Here is a 21,600-nt window from a genome sequence, read left to right as displayed (position 1 = left end):
GAATTAATATAAAGAACATAATTGTTTTTAATATGATTAGGAGTAATGATGTTTTTTGGCAGTGACTGGTGAGATGGAAGTAGTTTGATATATACTTTATTAGTTTATTAAAGCAAACAGAGACAAAAGTCCGGTTTGAGAAGGTATTGTTTAACCCTTTGATCCTACATTAGTTGAAGTTTTCATTAGAGGTGGCAAGATGGATGTTTCGGGCTGGTAACGGGCTAGGGTCATAAAAAAACATCTTTTTATCCATTTGTTATAATTTTGATAGGAATAAAGGTTTTAGCTTTCATATTTTTACTTCAATAGCAAACAATAATCTGTTTTCATATAAAATACAGCTAAAAGATATTGTAACATCCCTATTTGAACTTTGGAATATAATGAACACAAGAAGAGAAGAAAAACAACACTTTTCAAGAGTAGCATCCATTATTCGAGTGTCGGAAGCCGAAGTTGTTGAACCAGGATATCTTTCAACCGAGGTTATTCAACAGGTTCGTACCCATGTCTCAGTTTTTTTTTTGTTTTTAATTATTATTTTGTTGTATATTTATTGGTTATATTATTAAACAAACCTCAATCTTGGCAGGTGTCACAAGAGGTCGAGAGGCTCAATAAACTCAAAACAAGCAGGATGAAAATGAATAATCTTTTAGTATAGGTTGGGTTGTTTGGGCCTGCAAACATATCTTCTGTCCTTTTTTTATATTTTTGCAAATAATATACCTGTTAAATGTTAGAAAACTGAAGCCCAAGTGTTTTGTGTTTTAGGGCTGGTGGACCCGGGTGAACTTTTAGCGAAAATTGAAGCGCAAATAAGTGAAGTATCAAATGCAGCTTTGAGCCAAAAAGAAATCATGGACCGCATAGATCGGTGGCTCTCTGCTTGTGAGGAGGACAACTGGCTTGAAGATTACAATATGGTATTTTTCTTTTCTTAAAACTCACAAAGAAACGGGTCAAACAGTTTAAAAGTCACCCAAAGTGGTTTTTACTGCTCAAAACAATTGAAGAAATATGTTAGTACGCGTATTTGAAAATCATATTTATTATATTATCTAAAATGAAATTTTGGATGAGGACTAAACAAAATGTCCTGAGTATTAATTTGTTTTGACCCGTTTGGCCCATACTTTTTTGCCACCTATAGCTTGTGCCCTGCCCTCATGCTTAAAGTTACTATTTCATGTACAAATTATATGTTTATGTTTTTTAGTTTGCTTTGCTTTTTTGTAGGATCAAAACCGATTCAGTGGTGGAAGAAGTGCTCATATAAGTTTAAAACGGGCTGAACGAGCTCGAATTACCATCAAGAAGATTCCATGTATTTACTTTTTCTTTGTTTATAACATGATTTCTATCATATGGTTGAGTAACTCACTGAATATTTATGATCAATCGATTGCAGCTATTGTTGATAACTTGATATGTAGAACGGTCACATGGGAAGATGATAAAATAAGTTGTTCCTTTATGATGGGGTGAGTTTTACACTTTATATCAGAAAATATTTCATTTTTTTGTTCTTCACATTTTTCTCCTATGGTTTTTTAATTACTTTTAAAAACATTGTTTATAGGCGCGGTTGGTGACAATTTTGGAGGAATATAAACTTTCGAGAATACGAAAAGAAGAGGAAAAGAGGCGATTAAGGGTAATTTGTAGTATTTTGTTTCTTTATCATTCAACTAAATTTCCATCCTTTCTAAAGGGGTTCAAAAATAAAATAATATAGGTTGGGCCCACAAAATTTCTCTTATCATTATAAAAAGGATATTTTATTCATCTTAAAAGAGTCGCAAATTTTATCGCACCAACGAATGTCCTGAACTACTTATTTAGGGCATTTTAGTCATTTGATCATTGAATTATGGTTTACATTACATATTTCATGCAAGATCAAAAGAAGCTCCAAGATGATTCTACTGGCCAACGTGATGATCAAACGGGTCAAAATGATGTTCATGAGGACGATCCAGTAAAACAGTTTGAGAGGATGACTATGATGGTCCAATACAAGATGACTACATGGGTCCAACAGAGAGTTCTTTTGCTTCTTTTTTGTCTTGCTTCCACAGTTTGAAGTTCAGGGTATGACTGTTATGAATTAGGGGATTTGACGAAAACATATATTGATTTTGGTTACTGTAGATAAGAGAAAAAAAAAACACAATGAAAGATGAAACTTAAGTAGCTCTACAGCTTGAAAAAATACATCTAACTTTGATTGATGAATATTTAACTTGGTTATATACAAAATAAATTACCCACTGTCTATTGTTAAATCTTTCTTATTGGATGTTAACATAGTTGTGGGCATGTTTTTGTGAATGCAGGTTTGTAAATAAGGTTCAGGATGATCTACCTAACTAAAAGAACTGGGTGAGATGTTTAATATTGATGGGTTGGTTGAAGACCCTTAATGATCAAGCTGCCAATTTGTATTCAATGATAGGATGCTTAACTTCACTTAAACCATCAGGCACGCCAACTCTGCTCCAGTTATAAACGGAAAACAACGGTATACAAGATTGTAATTATGTTATTTACTGAAATAATTAATAATATTAATTTACCTCATTGTTTTTTCATCTTCTTTTTGAGCGACTAGATATGACCGAATGTTGCTAATAAAATTAGGATACGTACTGACTATTTGTTTGGCATTTTGGTCCGTTTGAGGTACATCAGAAAGTATAAATTCGCTACGGAACAAGAGTTTGGCGAGTTTGCTTTTTGTGGAGGTTCACGTCACCATAAAACACTTTGGGTGGCTACATGTCACTAACGAGTGAACTTGGATGTTTCGAGTGGGACGTGTGATTATTTTGAGTGGAATGTGGCTTATTCGAGTAGGATGTGATTGTATCTATGACAAGATTTGTCTAATAATGGGAGGCTCATGACGTGCGCCGTTATGTAATGATATATCAGCCTCTTGGAAAGTATGTGCTTGAAGTTGCAAAGGTAACCAAAAGGCCATGGGCCAGTAGTTTACTAATTTATTATTACTTGAACGGTTATTTAATTCAAACGATTACTTCAATAAATTAAACTTATTCATTTGTGTTTTAGTCCACCCGCGAACCTCGCGGGTTCTTAAACTAGTATGTTGATAAAGACAATACGTGATCCCATAAATCCTTGATCCTAATCACATCAATAGCACTGGTTTTGGTTCCCCTGAAAACTACAGCTGTCGCCTTCAATTCATTCTCAAACTCGTCAATAAGTATCGTTGAAAAATTGAGTTTTGCAGCATTTGCACGATAATCCAGGAGCGTGACTGCTTTGACATACAAAATGAGGCAGTGAACAATCTTTGCTAACTTAGGAAGTGCCAACCGAACTATTTACAACCCATTAGTTGATAAATGTTAAAACTCACTATCATGAACTTCGAATGAGCCCATAGTATTAGGAATCTATGTTGTCAAAAGCGAAAAAAGCGTGCGCCTAGGCGCTCGGGCGCAGTGATTGTAAACCAGTCTTTAGGCCATATAAATGGGATGCCTGGTAGTTTCACTATACGGATGAATATAGCGAAAGATTTAAATACTTGACTGAACGTGTATCCTTTAATCATAATATCATATTCGTCACTGTATATATCAACACAATGGGTCCCACTATAGTGAACTAGTGATACAACATCAAAATTCCTTTTCTTACACAACAAATCCAAGCACTGAAAACCATTACAACCACACACATCTATGCTGCCGCCGTTTTCTCATTTGCTTCCTTCTCTTCCGGTGTAGCTACGGTGCTACTGCTAGCGGCAGATACTTTCTCAACCGTTGACTCGTTAACATCTTCAGTCAACTTAACATCCGCACTTGCTATTGCATCTGAAGGAAGTACCGAATTCTTTGGTTTATTTAAGGCGTTACAATGCGGACAATAGTAAGTGATGAACGGGTAATCCTCTTTTCTAGCAAGACCTGTATAAAAATAATAAGTAAAATTAGGCACAAAACTTTAATTTAGTAATAAATTAAAATCTACTCACCATTATGCATATGGCAATTTCCACATATAAGTGCATAAGATTCCATGGGATCCTCTCCCACAAGCAATGCAGCAAGTTTAGCGATCCAACCGCCATCTTGGGTGGCCGAATCTGCAGGATTATGATGCTCAACAACAAGTTGATCATGTGTTAAATTCCCAGAAACCTCGTTTTCTCCAAACTGAGGAGTTACGTTATCAAATTGTTGGCTCGCATTGCTTCCAGAAGATTTAAGGTTTGATTGATTTCGTTTCCTGAGACCACTCGACTGTTGAAGCTCAACATCGCTGCTTTTCCCGGTGTCATATGTGTTTGGTTGTGATTCGTCTGCAAAAAATACTTTCATCCCCGAATCTGCACCCAATTTTGATGCAAGAACAGATGCAGCAGCTGCTTTTGCTGCTGGATCCGTGTCATATTTCTGCAAAACGGGTTGGAAATAAACACGATATTGGAATGGAATTTAAAGGGCCAAAAAGCTTTTACTATTATATTAAATTTAATTAATTTTAAAGCGATATTATATTAAATTTAAAGGGCCAAAAATCTTGTATGAGCAGCTTCAAATTGTACCTGAATGAGTTGCTGAGTGATGTAGTAATTAGTTCTCTCTTTAAGTTCATCGATTTTTGCTTGCCTTTCTTCTTGAAGCTTCTCTAATGCTTTCTGATCCCTTTGATCACCTACATGAGATCACATCAAAAGTCACCATCACATGAACATATGCAAGAGTGTTCACATTATTATTTATGACAAATTAAAAGAGAAGATGTTTATAAACATCTAAACAGACGACAGAAAGTCTCAAAAGTGGTTAAGCGAAACTACAAGTACGTAGACTTACAAAACTTAGTGAATCTTGAAAGTCCGTAATATAAGCCGAACGATAACGCAGGCAAAAGAAACATGGGTAAGACGTGCACCGATCTCATTCTCCAATCCATGTCTACTGTTCTCGTGGTCATTATAGCATAACCCACCGCAACCAACTGTGCCAGAACAATATAACAGATAATTGATTACTTCTTGCGTAAAATTTACACATCTACACGAGAAATAAATTAATGACTATGGCAACTATTCACAAAACAGCCTTTTCTACAATTCTATTTCCGTCACTCCTTTGGGAGCACTAATACAATTGTAATATAAATTCCCCAATCCCCAATTGAATGATGATTGCATATATATACATGTAGAGGACCAAGTTAGTAGAGAACTACAAGAATCGCATAAACACGTGTACCTGTAATACATAAAGTCAATGTAACTGTGCAATAGCCACACTTTCTCTCCCACTATGTGATATAGCTCCTACTACAACTATAACATAAATCCCCAATGCCAAAATAAACCATAGTATTGCATATATACATGTGAACTGTACTTCTTCCATACCAAATGATGATAATGCATATATACATGTAGAGAACCGATTTAGTATAGAACTGCAAGAACCCCATACAAACGTGTACCCATTGTTTTAACTGTAATACATAAAAGCATGTGCAACCGCATAACGGTCTCAACCCCATATATAACATAAATCCCCCATCCACAACTGATGATATTGCATAGCCATATATACATGTAGAGTACTAAGAACAACAGGAATCACATAAACACCTGTACCTATTGTTTTAACTATAATATATAAAACGCTTATGTGACCACATAACCACCACTCTCTCTCTCTCCCGCTATGCGTAGCAAACAACACAATTCTTTACTTAAAATTCACTTTGTATTCATCGCACTCTGAAGCAAAAAAATACAGAGAATTTGACCTGTGCAAAAAAACATCTTGCACGTGTATAGAACTTGAACTATTCAAACTCGAAGGGTTATGCAAAACTCTGAAATCATGCCAATCAAGCAGCACAATCAGACATTATTACAACCCAAATTCCTCAATAATAACAAATGATATTATTCCAACCTAAATTCCTCCCTCAACAATGACAGAAATTTTTTTATTACAAGCTAGAGATAAAGCTAACAATTTATAGAAATTTACCTCAAAAATAATAGAAAAAACAACTAAATTTCTGGCAGTTGTTCTCCACCTCAAAGATCTCCTTTTCAACCTAGAATGCAGAGTGGCCTCTTCTTTAGATATATACTGCAACCTCTTCTCAAAATCATCACCACGTAATCCAAACACTGCATTCCAAACCCGAGACAAAATCCCCTTCTTCTTCTTCGGTTTCTTCTTATCCACGTCATCATTCTTCTCCTCCACTACTTCCTTCACCTCTTTCTCATCAGCCATTAGGGTTTATTATCAACTAACAAAATCAATAACAGATCCAGATCAGATAACTGAACAACTACACTTGCAGCTCAGATTTCAACAATCGTGTTGGATCACGTACCTGGAGTTTCGAAAAGTGGGAGATTTTTAGGGTTTTGATTGCTTCGATGGTTTTAGTTCAATCGATTGCTAGTCGTGAGTTAAATGATTGAGGAATCGGAAGATCGTGAAGAATTAGGGTTTGGTTGGAGGGACGGCAAACAACTACTGCACGCCGTAGTGGAAATGATAATGACGACGGTTTGATAATTGATAATAACCACCGATTGGTCGAACTTACAACTTATTAAAGCAATTTATTTTTCACATTATTTTTCACATATTAGTCCTTTTAGGCTGTACGTTATAGAGACGTAAAGAAACTTAGGGTGCACGGGGTGCTTTCGGCAACCCCATGCGGTGCACGATTTCCCCGAGCGGTAAGACACCGCCATCACTGCGGTGACCAAGAGAGAGAGAGTGTTCCCGGTGGCGGCTCACCGAAGAGAGAGGGAGGAGAGAGAGAGACCTTGTCCAATCAATGCTTTTCTTTTTTTTTTTTTAAAAAAAAAACCAATTCACCTAAGAGGGGAGTGCCGCCATCAATTTAGGGTGTTAGGGGAGTTGACGTGGCACACGAGGATTGGTTGGGCGTAAGAGAGGGGACTCACCTCTTAGGTGAGCACCCCTTACACCCCCGCCCCTAACTTCATCTATTAGACCATGTGTAGTGGTAGCAATTTATAATGTCCCCACCATGGGGCATTATATGACATGTGGCATCCTAGTCACACTTGGGCATTATAACAAAAGTGGTGTAGTGGGCATAATGTCCTACCAATCATTAAACAAAAAAAAAAAAAAAAAAAAACTATTTTCTCATTGGCTAGTCAAACCCATTCAAACCTTCCACAATTCATTTAGGCGTTTTCATTAAAACGCCAAACCCATTTTTCTTTGCCCTATAATGCCCTATGTAATGGAGAAGGGGGCGTTTTTTTTTTGCCCTATAATGCCCCATAATGCCCCACTACACATGGTCTTATAGAGGCGTAAAGAAGCTTATAACAGCCCTAACTTCATCTCTGTAGCAGAGCCGTTCCTACGTTTTTTGAGACCCTAAGCGAACTATGAATTAGGGACCCTAATTTCGCCGATAAACTCTCCTCTAATCCCGACGCAATGGGTGATTACCCTTACTTTTTCGTATAGTGATAGCCGATAGCCTAGAAATTGAAAGCAGATTGCGATGGGAAGTGGGAGCGATGATTGCGGCTGTATTTAGAGGCTTTAGGCAGCTAAATATTGATGATTAGGTCGATGGTTGTGTTGTAATAGTTGGAAATCAAGGCGAGATGGATTTTAAAACTTGGCATTTGTTTGTTAAACAATATTTATTTTGGGCTCCTTCAATGAAAAACAGTTTAGTTTTAAAATAAACGTATTTATTTGGGCCTAATAATATACTATACATGGTTGTAAAACAAGGTTTCCAAGGCCGAGTACTCCCTGAGTAGTCGCTACAAGGTAGGCTGCCGAGGCGACTTTCTTCAACTCCGCCTAATTACTCCTAATTACTCGGAGTCGGTCAAACGCGGTTAACCTTGGCCAGAATTGGATCTAGTAGGTCAAATCGGGCCTAGTTTGACTTAAATAATGATAAAACATAATTTCTATGCCTATCATATTAAGGAATGAATATCATTTTCACATATTTTGTTATAAATATTAGTAAATTTATGTTATTTGACATATATTTAATCTCCAAAAAGTAATTTCTTTATAATTTACCATGTCCGGGTACTCCCCGAGTAATCTCCGCCTAGACCGAGTACTCTCAACTCCCCGGTCGACCGACTAGGGAGCGCCTAGCGACTTTTGCAACCATGATACTATATATAAAAACTTTCCAAAAATTGGAGGCCCTTATTTTTTGGTGGCCCTAGGCCCGTGCCTAGATTGGCAAGCCTATGGGCCGGCCCTGCTCTATAGATATTAAAGGAGCATAAAAAGGGAGAGATATCTCTAGTATAATGTTCAATGGAGATAAAACAAAACGGAAAGTGAAATTTATAAGTTATATAACCAATGTTTTTATGAATAAATTGACGTGGATATGTTTCCATATCTTGTTTTTGCCATTTCGGGTTGTACCGCGAGTAGCAATGTAGCATGGCATGAATAGTGTGTTTACATTTCTACCACCAGTCTAGGACATAGTTTTGTACTGTTTCGAATTGTGGCGAATTTGTTATCATACTACACTATGATATTGTACATTCCTAGACTAATGAGACTAGAATAAAAACGAAGTCTTAAGCGGGAAAATATATTAACTTTAAATATTGATAAAGTTGTACAGAATTACCGGATATTTTGCCATTTGTTACAATAGTCTAGATGTTTGGTTATATGATCTGTTGTGTAAAAAGCGTAAACGTAATGATTTATGTTGGGTTCTAACAATTCCGGATAGTTATGGTGATAGTCGATTAAAGTGAAGAAAATAGGAGTTTGATTACAGTTTCAAGTTGCATATGCATGCTTAATAAATTTGATAACTTTGATGATATAATGGTGATTTTGGGAGTTCGAATGAGCATATTAATGGTAAATTTTAATCATGCCCACAACGTGTTCGATGAAATGCCTAACCCAAATAAATAGTGAAAACTAGGAGATTTATAGTGTTTACTTGATTCAAATGATTTGCTCATAATCAATTGGTGTTTAGTAAACATAAAGCTTTGGTGAATTTGTGGTGAAAATGACTCGTATGTTTGATTAAATACAAATGTGTGATAACTAGTCAAATGAGTGGTGATAAACCAATTAACAAGTTGGGGTAAAAGAATGATTTAGAACACGTTTTTGGTGATTATTGCCTTGTACTCTCGACTTTCCGAAGTCAAAATCAAAGTCAAAGTCAGGTTGTTATTCAGATCTGTCTTTTCTTGCTTAATTATTGCCTTGTACTCTCGAGATTCGATAATCGATATATTGGTTAGCGCTACTTTAAACTACAATTTATTATTATGTGAAGTAACAATGCGATAAACGCAGGAATCACAACTAAACGTTATTTTACTAAGCGCTATCACATCGTTATCGCATCGCAACTCGAACCGCAACTATTGATATTTGTTCTATGTGTTATCATGTGCTTTACTTGTGTGTGCCTTGTATATATTTTGGGATGTTATTCGCAAACGCAATCGTAACACTATCGCATCGCAATCTCATCGCAAAAGCATAAAAGTAAATCTGCATATAATTGTAACTATTGTGTGTTTTAAGCTTTTTAGGAGTTATGTTATTTGTGTAACTATTTGTTTAATACTATCGCATCGCTTACTCACAACTCGCTTATACGCAACACAACGCAATGCTCAACGCACGAAACGAAAGTCGGAAAACTAACCCGCACAAGTCAAACGATCGAATGACCACTCGATCGAATGGACATCTGATCGGATGACCATCCGATCGAGGATGACCATCCGATCGAATGGCCATCCGATCGACTGGCCATCTGACCCACTTAACCCTCCACCGCCTTTCACACCTATCACCTATAAATACCCCCTATCACATCAACTGTTCATTGATGTAACAGCACTATCCGACCAGCTCATTCTCAGGCACTTTTCTCTCGATTCCACGCGATTTCGTAAGAATTCCATCCTAGATCTTGTACTTCCATCATCAGCACACACTTTCCCATCATCTTCTCCATCAAATCTTACATTTTCACCATGAAATCGCCGGATTTGGACTACCTTAAGGTGGCGTCATCTCGGGTTCTTGTGAACAATGAAGTATGACATCATCTCATTAAAGTTTGTTCAGATCTAAAGGATTTCAACATGTTTTTACACTGATTTCGAAAAAAATCTTAACATTTTCAAACGATTCCAGACTTTTCTTCAACATTCCTCACTTTTTACTCAAAACCGTTAGAATCTGGACTCCTTCAGGCGCATTACTCATTCTCCAGTGGAGAACCGGTCTGAGAGTGGATTTCTACCGAAGAGACGACCGATTCACGGGTTGAACATGAAACTCCGTCAAGAATAGTTAAGTCTGATCGAATGGGGTGATTCCCATCCGATCGGCTGAGTTGGACTTGGTATGGTTTCCGTTGTTTAACACGTCATCACGCCGTTTCCGTTAAACTGCAAAACTTTTTAACTTAACTGATTTTACAAAGTTTTCAAACGAAAAGGTTGCTCGATCGAATAGCCATCTGATCGGATGACTATTCGACCAGGTGACTGTACTTGTAAGTTCAACACTTAAACAATTTTTCTAAACTTCAAAGAATATCACTTTAAATCGAATAGCCATCCGATAGAATGGCCATCCGTCCGGATGACCATCCGATCGAATGACTTGAATAATACTACAATGAAAACTTCAAAAGTTCAAACATTTTACAAACCCACTCCTTCAATCAAATGACCAGCCGACCGAATGGTCATCCGTCTGGATGACCATCCATCCGGATGATCATCCGATCGACTCACCATTCAATCGCTCATCTCACTAAACCCACCGTTTACACCCTGTTCAACGCTTACACTGCCATTCTGTGATCAGGCTAATCTCCCACGTGCTCCCTTCAATCCAAGATTGTGTTTATTTACTAAACACGAACTGTGAGTATACTCGAACCCTTTTTCGCTTACACTTTTGGGTGTTACATACGTTACCTATATTAAATCACATCAACATACAACGCAAACACTTTTATACGCTAACCGCCCTCGCATGTTATACGTGTTTTCGATGAATGCTTGTATGTTATGTTTACACAGTGATTGTTGCCTGATACCTTAGCAACGATAGTACTATAGTTTGGACTCAGCACCTGTCGTGGACAGGGGTTGTTAAGGGTTTTACTTCACATGGTCACAGTGGTGATAATGTGTTGCGCATTATACACTCGCAGTCATGTCGGTTGCATATTTCATTGTCGATAGCTTACTTGCTTCACATTTCTACGTGTTACATGCTGGTTATGCGTAAATCGTTTTCACTATATATATGCTATTAAACTTGTGTACTCACCTTTACACTATGTGTATTGACTTTATTTTTACGTATGTGATAGGTGTTTAGGATGCTATGCTTTGCTATGATGAATCAAAGTAGGTGGTCTAGAAACGTCATTCAATAAAATCTGAGTTGTCAGAACAATTTATTTGTCTTTGAGAAACAATATCTGTAATAATTGTTTATGCTTTATATGTTCATGGTATGGGACGTGAACGTTAAATATATTGTCACTAATAGTTGTTATGGATTCTCTTGGACAATCTGTTTCTCTCAGTGTCGTGCCCCGATGATTCTGCCATCGGTTGGGGTGTGACAGATTGGTATCAGAGCCATAACTATAGGGAATTAGGAAAGACTCGACCTACTCCGTGTTTGATGTCTTAGAATTGACCCATTCTATAGTCTAAGTACCAACAGACCGCCTTGTGCGAACCCAGTAGGGGTTCTGCACGAGCTTATTCTCGAACTCGCTGAAACTACATCTTCATGCGAACACCGCATACTACAGCTTCGCACGGAGAAAGTCGTTCCTAAGGTTGAATACTACTGCCTTTCCTATGGCTGGCACAACACACACGTTTTTCGAAAACACTCGCACAACACAATCGAGTGATTGGTCGAGATTAGGTGTGAAAACCGAGAACTCTCGATAAAATCGCTCACTCTACGGGCATTTTACTATCACAACACAAGAATTTTCGTTTAGTCAGGAGTGAAATCCATATCTTGACGAATTTCTCCACCTCTATCTCACTATCAGGGACGAAGTTGTTAAGTTAGGGGTGTAACCCGCATCTTAATGACTTGTTCTGCCCTCTATTTAGTTTTACAAAAACTCTCACCAAAGTCTCGATGGATTCCAATGACTCAATTCGCGTGGTAACCGAAAGGATGAGTGTCGTTCACCGCATATCGGCGAGAGGCACAGTCTACTGGGCCAAAGTGCGTACTCGAAGTCGTTGTGAATAGTCGAATCACTTCGGATAGTCGTTGTCTAAACACCCAGACACTCTGTTTCGACTCTGAGCTCGCAACCGCTGACTCTGAGTATCATCGATTTTATGTGTTTTATGTATGATTTTATATGTTTATATGTTTTGATTTTGGAGACTTATACGCCTTTCCGCTCTTCGTTTTACTAAACGCGCACAACTCGCACTGCACATTTTATTTCAAAACGCTAACAAATCGCAGCCAATCTATGGACTCTCGCATGCTATGATACTCGCTACTCGCACTCGCTACTCTCGAACGCGCTCGCGAAACTTGAAAGATAGGTGAATACGTGTGATATATGTAGGTGAATACGTGCAAAATATAGCTGAACGTGTGCTTACGTGGACTACGTGCTTATGTGCTTACGTGCTTATGTGCTTATGTGGATTATGTGCCTTCGTGACTATGTGCCTATGTGATCGACGTGTTACTGAGATTTACCTAATAATGATAATAAAGGTGTTTTTACGCTAAACTATATCCGATATAATCAAATCGCGTCTGAATCCTATAACGATGTTTGTTGCAGACAATGTCGTCATTTGGATCCCACACCTCCCGCGCTACTCGCCGCAACCATGCTGACAAGCGCATCGCTTCTCTAGTCGGCAAGAAAATGGCTAAGGTCATTCCGTAGATCGTCAGCGAGATCAATGAGGTGAAGAGCAGTTTCTCTGTTGAATCAAAGAGCGACTCTCCGAAAGCGCCATTCAGCTTCAAGCAATTCAAGGCCCGAGGCCCTAAAGACTTCACTGGTGAAGACGGGCCCAGCGCCATGTTTCAGTGGTTTGACTCGAATGAAGTCACTCTTCGTCAAAGCGGATGCCCAGATAATCTGCGAATTGTTAACGCAACTGGAGTTTTTTAGTCCAGGGCTCTGGACTGGTGGACTGCGGAGCGCAACAGGCGCGGAAACGACGCAGCCTATGGACTCTCTTGGGAGGAACTGAAGGAAGTCATGATGAAAGAATTTTGTCCCCCACATAAACTCCAGAAGCTGGAAAACGAGTTCTGGGGAATCAAGCAACAAGGGGGCGACAATGCTGGTCTTACTGCTCGCTTTAAGCAGCTTAGTATCATCTCTCCTGGCCAAGTGTCAACTCCCGACATCACAATCAAGAAGTACATCCGCGTTCTACCTGATTGTGTTGCCGATTTTGTTCAAGCCGCCAAGCCTATTACCATCAAACAGACTTATCAACTCGCCGCTGAGATCAATGATAAGCGAGTTTTGGCTGGTTATTTCAGGAACACCACCAAAAGTCTCCATCAAGTCACCGCTACCCCCGCTCCTGAAACCGCCGCATCTCAAGGATCGAAGTCTTCATGCCGCAAGCGCAAGAGCAACAACAAGAAGAACTGTGTTGTCACTACCACTCCTCTCAGTGTTGTTCCTGCCTAACCTCAGAATCTGAACCGACAAGTCGCAGCACCTGTGACCAACGCATCGTCTGCCAAGCGTGCGTACACTGGTCCTCGCCCTCTGTGCCCTACCTATACTTATCATCACCCAGCTGGGATAACTTGCCGTTTCTGTGTCCACTGCAACCTCTACGGACACTTTACAGCTAACTGTCGCACTGGACCTCGTCAAGCTCAAGCTCCTCCTGCACTGCCAGCTCCACTCCCCGCTCCTCAGGGTAACCAAGAATCTCCTGCTCCCGCTGCTCATGCACGAGCCTGCTTTGCATGTGGTGATCCTAACCACTTCGCAAACGTCTGCCCGAATAGAGTGGTGAAGCACGAGCCGCAGCAGCAACCAGCGCAGCAACAACATCAACAGCAGCAGCCTCAACAGCAGCAGCAGCCAGCGCAACAAGCAGCTCGCGGAAGAGCATTCAACATCAATGTCCGCCAGGCTCAAACTGACAACAATGTTGTCAATGGTACGTTTCTTATCAACAGTATTTATGCTTCGTGTTTATTTGATACTAGAGCCGATAACTGTTTTGTATCGTTTGAATTCGAAAAGCTCCTAAACCGTAAACGCGTTAACCTCCCAACGACGTTCGACGTAGAAATTGCCACTGGAAGAACTGTCACCGTAGATTCTTTTCTCCGTGATTGTACTCTCGAACTCAACAATCACGTCTTTCCGATCGATCTTATTCCGATGCAGCTTGGTAGTTTCAATCTCATAGTAGGCATGGATTTCCTTCGTGAGAATCGTGCTGAAGTCTTTTGTTTTGATAAGATGATTCGTTTCTCTCTTGCTAATGCTGACCAGCTCCGTGTTTATGGCGAAGTATCTTCGAAGGATCTGAAACTCCTGTCGTGCATCTAAGCAAGCAAGTATCTCTGAAAGGAATACAAAGCTTTCTTGGCACACATCGTAGTCGCGGAGAAGGAAAAGAAGCAGATGGAAATGGTACTTGTGGTTCGTGATTTCCTGCTGTCTTTCCTGACGATCTACCTGGCCTACCCCCGAGTCGTGATATTGATTTTCGAATCGACCTCATTCCTGGAGCTAACCCTGTTGCTAAAGCTCCTTATCGTCTCGCTCCGTCCGAAATGCGTGAACTTTCAAGTCAACTCCAGGAATTGCTTGATAAAGGCTTCATACGCCCTAGCACATCCCCATGGGGCGCACCTGTCCTTTTCATCAAAAAGAAGGACGGATCGTTCCGAATGTGCATCGATTATAGGGAACTCAATAAGCTTACTATCAAGAATCGCCTATCCCTTACCTCGAATCGACGAATTGTTTGATCAATTGCAAGGCGCTACATATTTATCATAGATCGATCTACGCTCTGGTTATCATCAGTTACGAATTCAGGAGGAAGATATCCGTAAAACCGCTTTTCGAACCCGTTACGGCCATTATGAATTCGTCGTTATGCCTTTTCGACTTACCAACGCACCAACGGTTTTCATGGATTTGATGAATCGCGTCTGTAAACCCTTTCTCGACCGTTTCATCATCGTGTTTATCGATGATATCCTTATCTATTCAAAGACGAAAGCCGAACATGCGCAACATCTACGTTTGGTACTCGAACTTCTCCAAGGGAATCACCTCTACGCCAAGTTCTCCAAGTGTGAATTTTGGCTCGAGGAGGTTCAATTCCTCGGTCACATCGTCAATAGTCAAGGTATTCACGTCGACCCCGCGAAGATTTAAGCAGTCAAGAGTTGGGTTACACCGAAAACCCCGTCTGAAGTTCGTTCATTTCTCGGATTGGCGGGTTACTACCGTCGATTTATCGCTGATTTCTCTAAAATCGCCATTCCGCTCACCCCTCTGACGCATAAAGACAAGCGTTTTGTGTAACATCCATCAAAATCAGATCTCCAAAACCCGACCCAGATTGCAGAAACGAATCTTTTTCAATTAAATAAAAAAATATAGAATTTCTAATATTGTTTTTTTCTTCTATATATAACTAATCATTATGTTGTGCATTGGATGAGAAGAGGATTAAAACGCTAACTTCATAAAACAACACAGTTAGTTTGGGTAAATTTATATAAGGGAAGCTTCGACGTAGTTAGATTGGTTAGCTAAATAAAATTTCAAGTTAAGGGGTCGTTTTGTAATTGAAGGAAACTAAAGTTAAAACAAAGCAATTAACTAGGTTAGTCAACTCAGATAGTTTTTTTTTTTAAAGAAGTTAACTAAGTTAGTATGTTAGTTAACTGAAGTCATAGGTTTAGGGTTCTTTTCTAAATATAAGCTAACAAGGTTTTTTTTCGGCATTTGAGAAAGTATAGGGGTTATCCAGTAATAAGCATAGGTTAAGGGTTCTTTTCTAAATATAAGCTAATAAGGTTTTTTTCAGCATTTGAGAAAGTATAGGGGTTATCCAGTAATAAGCTGAACCTTTTACAAAAAAAAAAATAATAAATGAAACAAAATCTACAGAGGACCAGATTCGAACCCGGACACAAATACACGTATAACACGCACTAAACCGTTGGACCACCAGACAACTTGTGACATAAACTAGTCTAGTAGTCTCATTTGATACTAAAACCAGTTGCTTTTTTTTTTAAATAAGACCAAGGGGTATAGGGGCCGGCTTAGGCCCGACGAAGGCCGGCGCCGGTCCCCCACACCGCCCCCCTTGGCCCGGCTTGTGATAACCAGCTGCCCTAAGACGATGTTGACAGGCCTGCTTTCTTTCTCTCTCTCTCTCTCTCATCTTTGTCTCTCCTCTCTCTCTCTCTCTCTCTCTCTATCTCTCTCTAAAATCAAATAAAGTTTTATATTTTTTAATTGTTGTGGGGCCCCATCCTCCACCCCCTAGGTCCATCCCCTGCAAGCCCTTCCTACGTGGCGCTGATGTGGCAGCCCATCCTCATGGGGATGAGCCTCCCCATACCCACTAGTCTAAAAGATAAAAAAACTGGGCGGCAACGGGACTCGAACCCGCCCCCTGTATAACTAAGTCACGCGCGAATCACCTGGACTACAAATGTTTTTCTGTTTAAACCCCAACGCATTTAAATTTAAATGTAACTTCAGACCGAACTGTACTTCTTCTTCCTTTTGGCTGTTACGCGAACCGAAGGGATTGTGGTGGTTTGTAACGTTCGGTTAACGTATGGACTCCAAAATTAATACCAATAAACTCGTATTTAGGAGCAGTAATGATGTCGATTCACGAATCATATCCTAACATCCGAAACCAAGGTGATTAACAAGAAATTTCTTTACCATTTAAGCTATTTCAAGAACGATTTGGGGTTTTCTTCAACCCGTAGAATTGACCTGCAAATCTTATACCATTGGTTCATCTAATCAAACCATGCAAAACCCCACTAAAGTTTCTCCATTTTCATCACCTCTGCATCACGAATTTAATCGAAGAACATTTTAGGGCTCGTTACTTGATTCTTCAATATCTCCTTCAATTCTCACCGTTTTCAGGTAATTCCAAAGCCTATTGTGCTTTATTTTTCATTCTCTACAAAAGCCCTCTATCAATTTCAGTGTTAGAAGTCTGCCTTATCTGAATTTAATTTTAGTTGAAATTAGGGTTCTTCGTTCATATAATTTGGGGCTTTTAGATTTAAACTTGTGTCATGATGAAATTGAAAGTATATTATCGTTATATATCATACCAGTATACTATGTGTAAATTTTGGGATTTTTTAGATATTAATTGGAATTTTGGTGAATAATTTATATTTTAATCACTAGTTAAATCAAATGAAAATACAAGATAGTCTTAAATAAATTCAATAAATATTTTTGTTGATTATTTCAGATTATATAAACACTAGACAATTTTTATAGGACTTTCCTTAGTTTTTATGAATATATAAATTTAAATTGGATTATGGTTTTTATATATATTCTAATAACTTTAAAATACCAGATTATCACAAATAGATTTTATAAATACTTTATTAATTCTTACTGATTATATAATTGTTATAGAACATTTATAGATTCTTTCTATAGTTTTTGGTAACTATTATGCAATTAGAGAATTTGTGAAATTGTTATACAAATAATTCCCACTACAAAATTATTATTTTTAGATTAAAATATGTAATAATCATTAAATCTATTATATATGATAATTAGATGAGTTTTATGAACTTATTTAATTATTGGCTTTATCACATATTTGAAAACCATTAAATGATGATTTTATGATTTTGTCATTTTAATATATTCTAAAATCATATAATTATTGATTTGCTTATTTTGGTTGAATAAATATAATTCTAAATCCCCAAACAGGAGAACCCAATTTCCTAAAATCAATAGGTTATCCTTACGTTTAGTATTTCGTTTATTTACATTGTAGTTATTATTTAGATATAAACCGTTCCGTTTCGTGCGGTGCATTCTCGTGGATTAACTCTTCGCAATCAGCGAGTAAAGTCGTTTATGAGGGAAAACTAAACGTGAAGTCGAATGGCGGGGGAGATGAAGTAGCAACATTGATTTACACTCCCACCAGTCGGGCGATAATTGCGATTCGGACAAAAGTAGTAGGGTCCTAAGGTAAATTAAGGAAACTATAGTTTTGTTAGCTTAACTCACGTTCATTTTGTTTTGGTAACTGTTTTTACACTTTACCAAGTTCAACACATTGGCATTTTAAATTATTCATGTACAAAAGCAACTTGGTTTATTTAGAAAAATATTTTCGTTATGTTTTAGGAAAACATTTTCGATCTAAAGTGGTGAATTTTACTAAAAATATTTATTATATATGGTTTTATTATTTTTATAAAATCAAATTTTAAGGTCGGGGAAAAAAATTTATCGTCACCATGTGCCCTAGGCTTGAGCCAGCTCTTGTAGCTGACCCAAAAATACTATTTTACACATGATACAGGTGTAGAGGATTGAAGACTGGACTGGATCAAGATCACGTAGGAACTTTGCCTTAGTAATTAAAAGGACAAGTTGATGTATTTTTGAGTATTTGAAACTTATATGAAAAGTGTGACATTAAATCATGATATGTTTAATTATGAAAGTTTAATAGTGCCATAAGCTTTGGGCAATCATCATGCCCTGTACCATTCCGCTGTGGGTCGGGGTGTGACATTTTGTTTGGGGAACTGAATAAGAGGAAGCCTTTCAAACTCTCAAGTGTATGCTTTGCGACGCTCCTGTACTCGCGTTACCCGATGGAAAACGATGACTATATAGTCTACAGTGATACCTCTAACCTAGGTCTTGGTTGTGTTTTTCTCATGCAACGAGACAAGGTTATCGCGTACGCCTCTCGTCAGCTCAAAATCCACGAGAAGAACTATACAACCCACGATCTCAAACTCGGTGTAGTTGTTTTTGCGTTGAAGATTTGGCGACACTACCTTTATGGTACTAAGTGTACGGTCTTCACCGACCATAAGAGCCTACAACACATCTTGAACCAAAAGGAACTGAATATGCGCCAACGCAGATGGGTTGAACTTCTCAACGATTACGATTGTGATATTCGTTACCACCCAGGCAAAGCAAATGTCGTTGCCGACACTCTTAGCCGACGAAGCTATTTGCATAGTGCTCGTAACGTTCAAGCCCAACACAACCTCGAAGCCCTAATTCGTGACGCTCAGCACCCATGCTTCATTGAGAACACCTTGAAAGAGGAAATGAAGAAGTGTGGTGCTAAAACCCAACTTGTCACCAAATCGAACGTTATCTATTACTATCTCGATCACATCTGGATCCCAAGTCGCAATAACCTTCGGGAGATATTGTTGGCTGAAGCCCACAAATCCCGATATTCCATTCACCCCGGTGCCGACAAGATGTACCATGACCTTCGTCTTCGGTATTGGTAGTCTGGAATGAAGAAGGATATCGCTCTCTATGTTTCAAACTGCCTGACTTCTTCGAAACTGTCACACCCCAACTGATGGCGGAATCATCGGGGCATGGCACTGAGCGAAACAGATTGTCCAGAAGTTTCCATAACAACTATCATTACTATTCAGTTTATATAATACGTCCCATACCGTACCTTAAATAGCAAACAAATTATTACAGATAACATCAAGTCAAATATTCTGTTCCGACAACTCAGATTTAAATATAAAAATTGTCCAAGTGCTTCTAGAGACTCGATCTGCAAGATCTACAGACAACTATGCTCTAGACGCTTATTCTAAGCTCGCCTTCCTAGCAGATAAGCATCCTAATTGCCTGTCGCATACGTTAAAATAAAGTCAATACATATAATGTAAAGGTGAGCATACAAGTTTGGTAATAGCATATAGAGTTCGAAATAGTTTACGCATAACCAGCACGTACACAGAGGGAAACGAAGCATGTTAATTATCGACATGGATTTATCGATACCAATGACTGCGGGTTAACTGCCCGAGGCAGTTCGCAATACATGATTACCATCGTAATCCATGCAAGTAATTGTCCTTAACAACCCCCGTGTGAACGGGTGCTGAGTCTAAACTATAGTACTATCGTCGTTAAGGTAGGTAGACAGCATTCCACGTGTAAACATAACAACAAGCATTCATTTAGTCACGTAATACATGCGGTAACGGTTAGCGTTTAAAGTAATTGAGTAGTGTGTTCGATCGTGATTTAGAATAAGTAACGTATGTAACACCCAAAAGTGCTAAAGCAAAAAGGGTTCGAGTATACTCACAGTGATTGATGGATTGAAGGGAGCACTTGAGAGTAGGGTTAGCCTGAATAGTTCGATAGTATAACGATGAGTAACGCGTAAAACGAAAACAAGTGTTGGAGGGTCGAACAGTCTGGTCGATCGGATGGTAGGTCTGATCGGACGGCTTGACCGTTCGATTAACCAGTCCATTCGGACAGCCTGTCCGGTCGGTCGGTAGGCCGATCGGATGGGCTGTTCGAGTGGATTGTTTCTTCCCTTGAGTAAGATGTGTTTGTGTATGATGGTTTGACCTTTTGAGGTTTTTGTTGTAGTATTTGAAAACATTATAGTTTCCTTACCTTTCAGGTCGATCGATCGAACGGTTCGTTCGATCGGCCGGCTTAACCGATCGGTTAGGTACTTCAACAACAAGTTCTTATCAGGGTGTCACCTGGTCGGACGACTCGACTGATCGGGTGGCACTCCAACGCGTTGAACAAGTTGAAAATCGATTAAGCGTTGAAGCATAGTATCTCATGATCCGAAGAGTAACTTAAATCAGACTGTAGTCCGATCGAACAACATTTCGTTCAATACTAGGCTTCATGAAATTGTCAATGTGTGGGCCATGTGCTAGCCGATCCGCTGGCCTGGTCGATCGGTTGGCTTGTCCGATCGGCTGGGCTGTCCGTTCGGACAGTCAGCCCGATCGGTCAGCTTCCTGACCTGGTCGGCCTGTTCGTCTAACACTTGGCTGTTCTGATTGTTTGACGTTATATTGAGGTATTTTGACAACGAGTTGAACCATAGAACCCTCGTTCTTGCTTGTTTCTCCTGCTCGGACAGGAATCACCCAAACCCGGCCGGGGAACTGTTCGGAACAGAGTTTTAACGTTTAACCCGAAATCGGTGAACCTCGTGGATAGAAACCGAATCTTGAACCGCACAACTACTAGAATGATTATTGAGTCGGTTCAAACTCCGTTTCTACCGGTTTGAAGGCATTGAGTGTAAAAGAGTTGAAAGAAAGTTGGAAAACATTCTTTCAATCCTTTTCACCGTGTAAATGTTTAGATCTATGATAGATCTTTGTTTGTTTATGTGGAAATCAGCTAGATCCAAGTTATTCTTGGTGGATTGAAGCCAAAATGTGAAGTTCTTCAAGAACACCATGATGACATCATCCA

At 39.0% G+C, this 21,600-nt stretch overlaps 1 protein-coding gene and 2 long non-coding RNA genes across 5 annotated transcripts; 2 read left to right on the top strand and 1 right to left on the bottom strand.

Annotated features, from left to right (window-relative positions):
- The first annotated feature begins 1,408 nt into the window (after positions 1-1,408).
- On the top strand, positions 1,409-1,661 carry LOC110910759. Its single transcript, XR_002576440.2, has 2 exons — positions 1,409-1,487; positions 1,586-1,661. It is a non-coding gene; the product is annotated as an uncharacterized LOC110910759 (long non-coding RNA).
- A 689-nt stretch (positions 1,662-2,350) lies between these two features.
- LOC110910760 lies at positions 2,351-2,954 on the top strand. 2 transcript variants are annotated; one of them, XR_004881193.1, is made up of 3 exons: positions 2,351-2,388; positions 2,462-2,527; positions 2,698-2,954. It is a non-coding gene; the product is annotated as an uncharacterized LOC110910760 (long non-coding RNA). The 2 variants fall into 2 exon arrangements; XR_002576441.2 differs by lacking the exon at positions 2,351-2,388 and having other exon boundaries at positions 2,413-2,527.
- Positions 2,955-3,565: 611 nt separating this feature from the next.
- On the bottom strand, positions 3,566-6,648 carry LOC110912839 (uncharacterized protein At2g24330). 2 transcript variants are annotated; one of them, XM_022157653.2, is made up of 6 exons: positions 6,394-6,648; positions 6,036-6,306; positions 4,863-5,007; positions 4,592-4,701; positions 4,019-4,439; positions 3,566-3,950 (listed from the first exon to the last, which is right to left on the bottom strand). In XM_022157653.2, the coding sequence occupies exons 2-6, from the start codon at positions 6,288-6,290 to the stop codon at positions 3,721-3,723; spliced, it is 1,161 nt and encodes a 386-aa protein (XP_022013345.1). In that variant the 5' UTR covers positions 6,291-6,306; positions 6,394-6,648; the 3' UTR covers positions 3,566-3,720. The 2 variants fall into 2 exon arrangements, with proteins under 2 accessions (XP_022013345.1, XP_022013346.1); XM_022157654.1 differs by lacking the exon at positions 6,394-6,648 and having other exon boundaries at positions 6,036-6,387.
- Between the last annotated feature and the right edge of the window lie 14,952 nt (positions 6,649-21,600).

Source organism: Helianthus annuus, chromosome 15, assembly GCF_002127325.2.
Source record: "Helianthus annuus cultivar XRQ/B chromosome 15, HanXRQr2.0-SUNRISE, whole genome shotgun sequence".
NCBI classification, from domain to species: Eukaryota; Viridiplantae; Streptophyta; class Magnoliopsida; order Asterales; family Asteraceae; genus Helianthus; species Helianthus annuus.
The sequence above is the reverse complement of the archived record's forward strand: the minus strand, read 5'-3'. Positions and strand labels throughout refer to the sequence as shown.

Coding starts and splice junctions, on each gene's coding strand:
- LOC110912839 (XM_022157653.2), bottom strand. CDS start 6,290: ATGGCTGATGAGAAAGAGGTGAAGGAAGTAGTGGAGGAGAAGAATGAT. Junction 4,702..4,862: donor TTCAAGATTCACTAAGTTTT/GTAAGTCTACGT, acceptor GATCTCATGTAG/GTGATCAAAGGGATCAGAAA. Junction 4,440..4,591: donor TCACTCAGCAACTCATTCAG/GTACAATTTGAA, acceptor CCCGTTTTGCAG/AAATATGACACGGATCCAGC.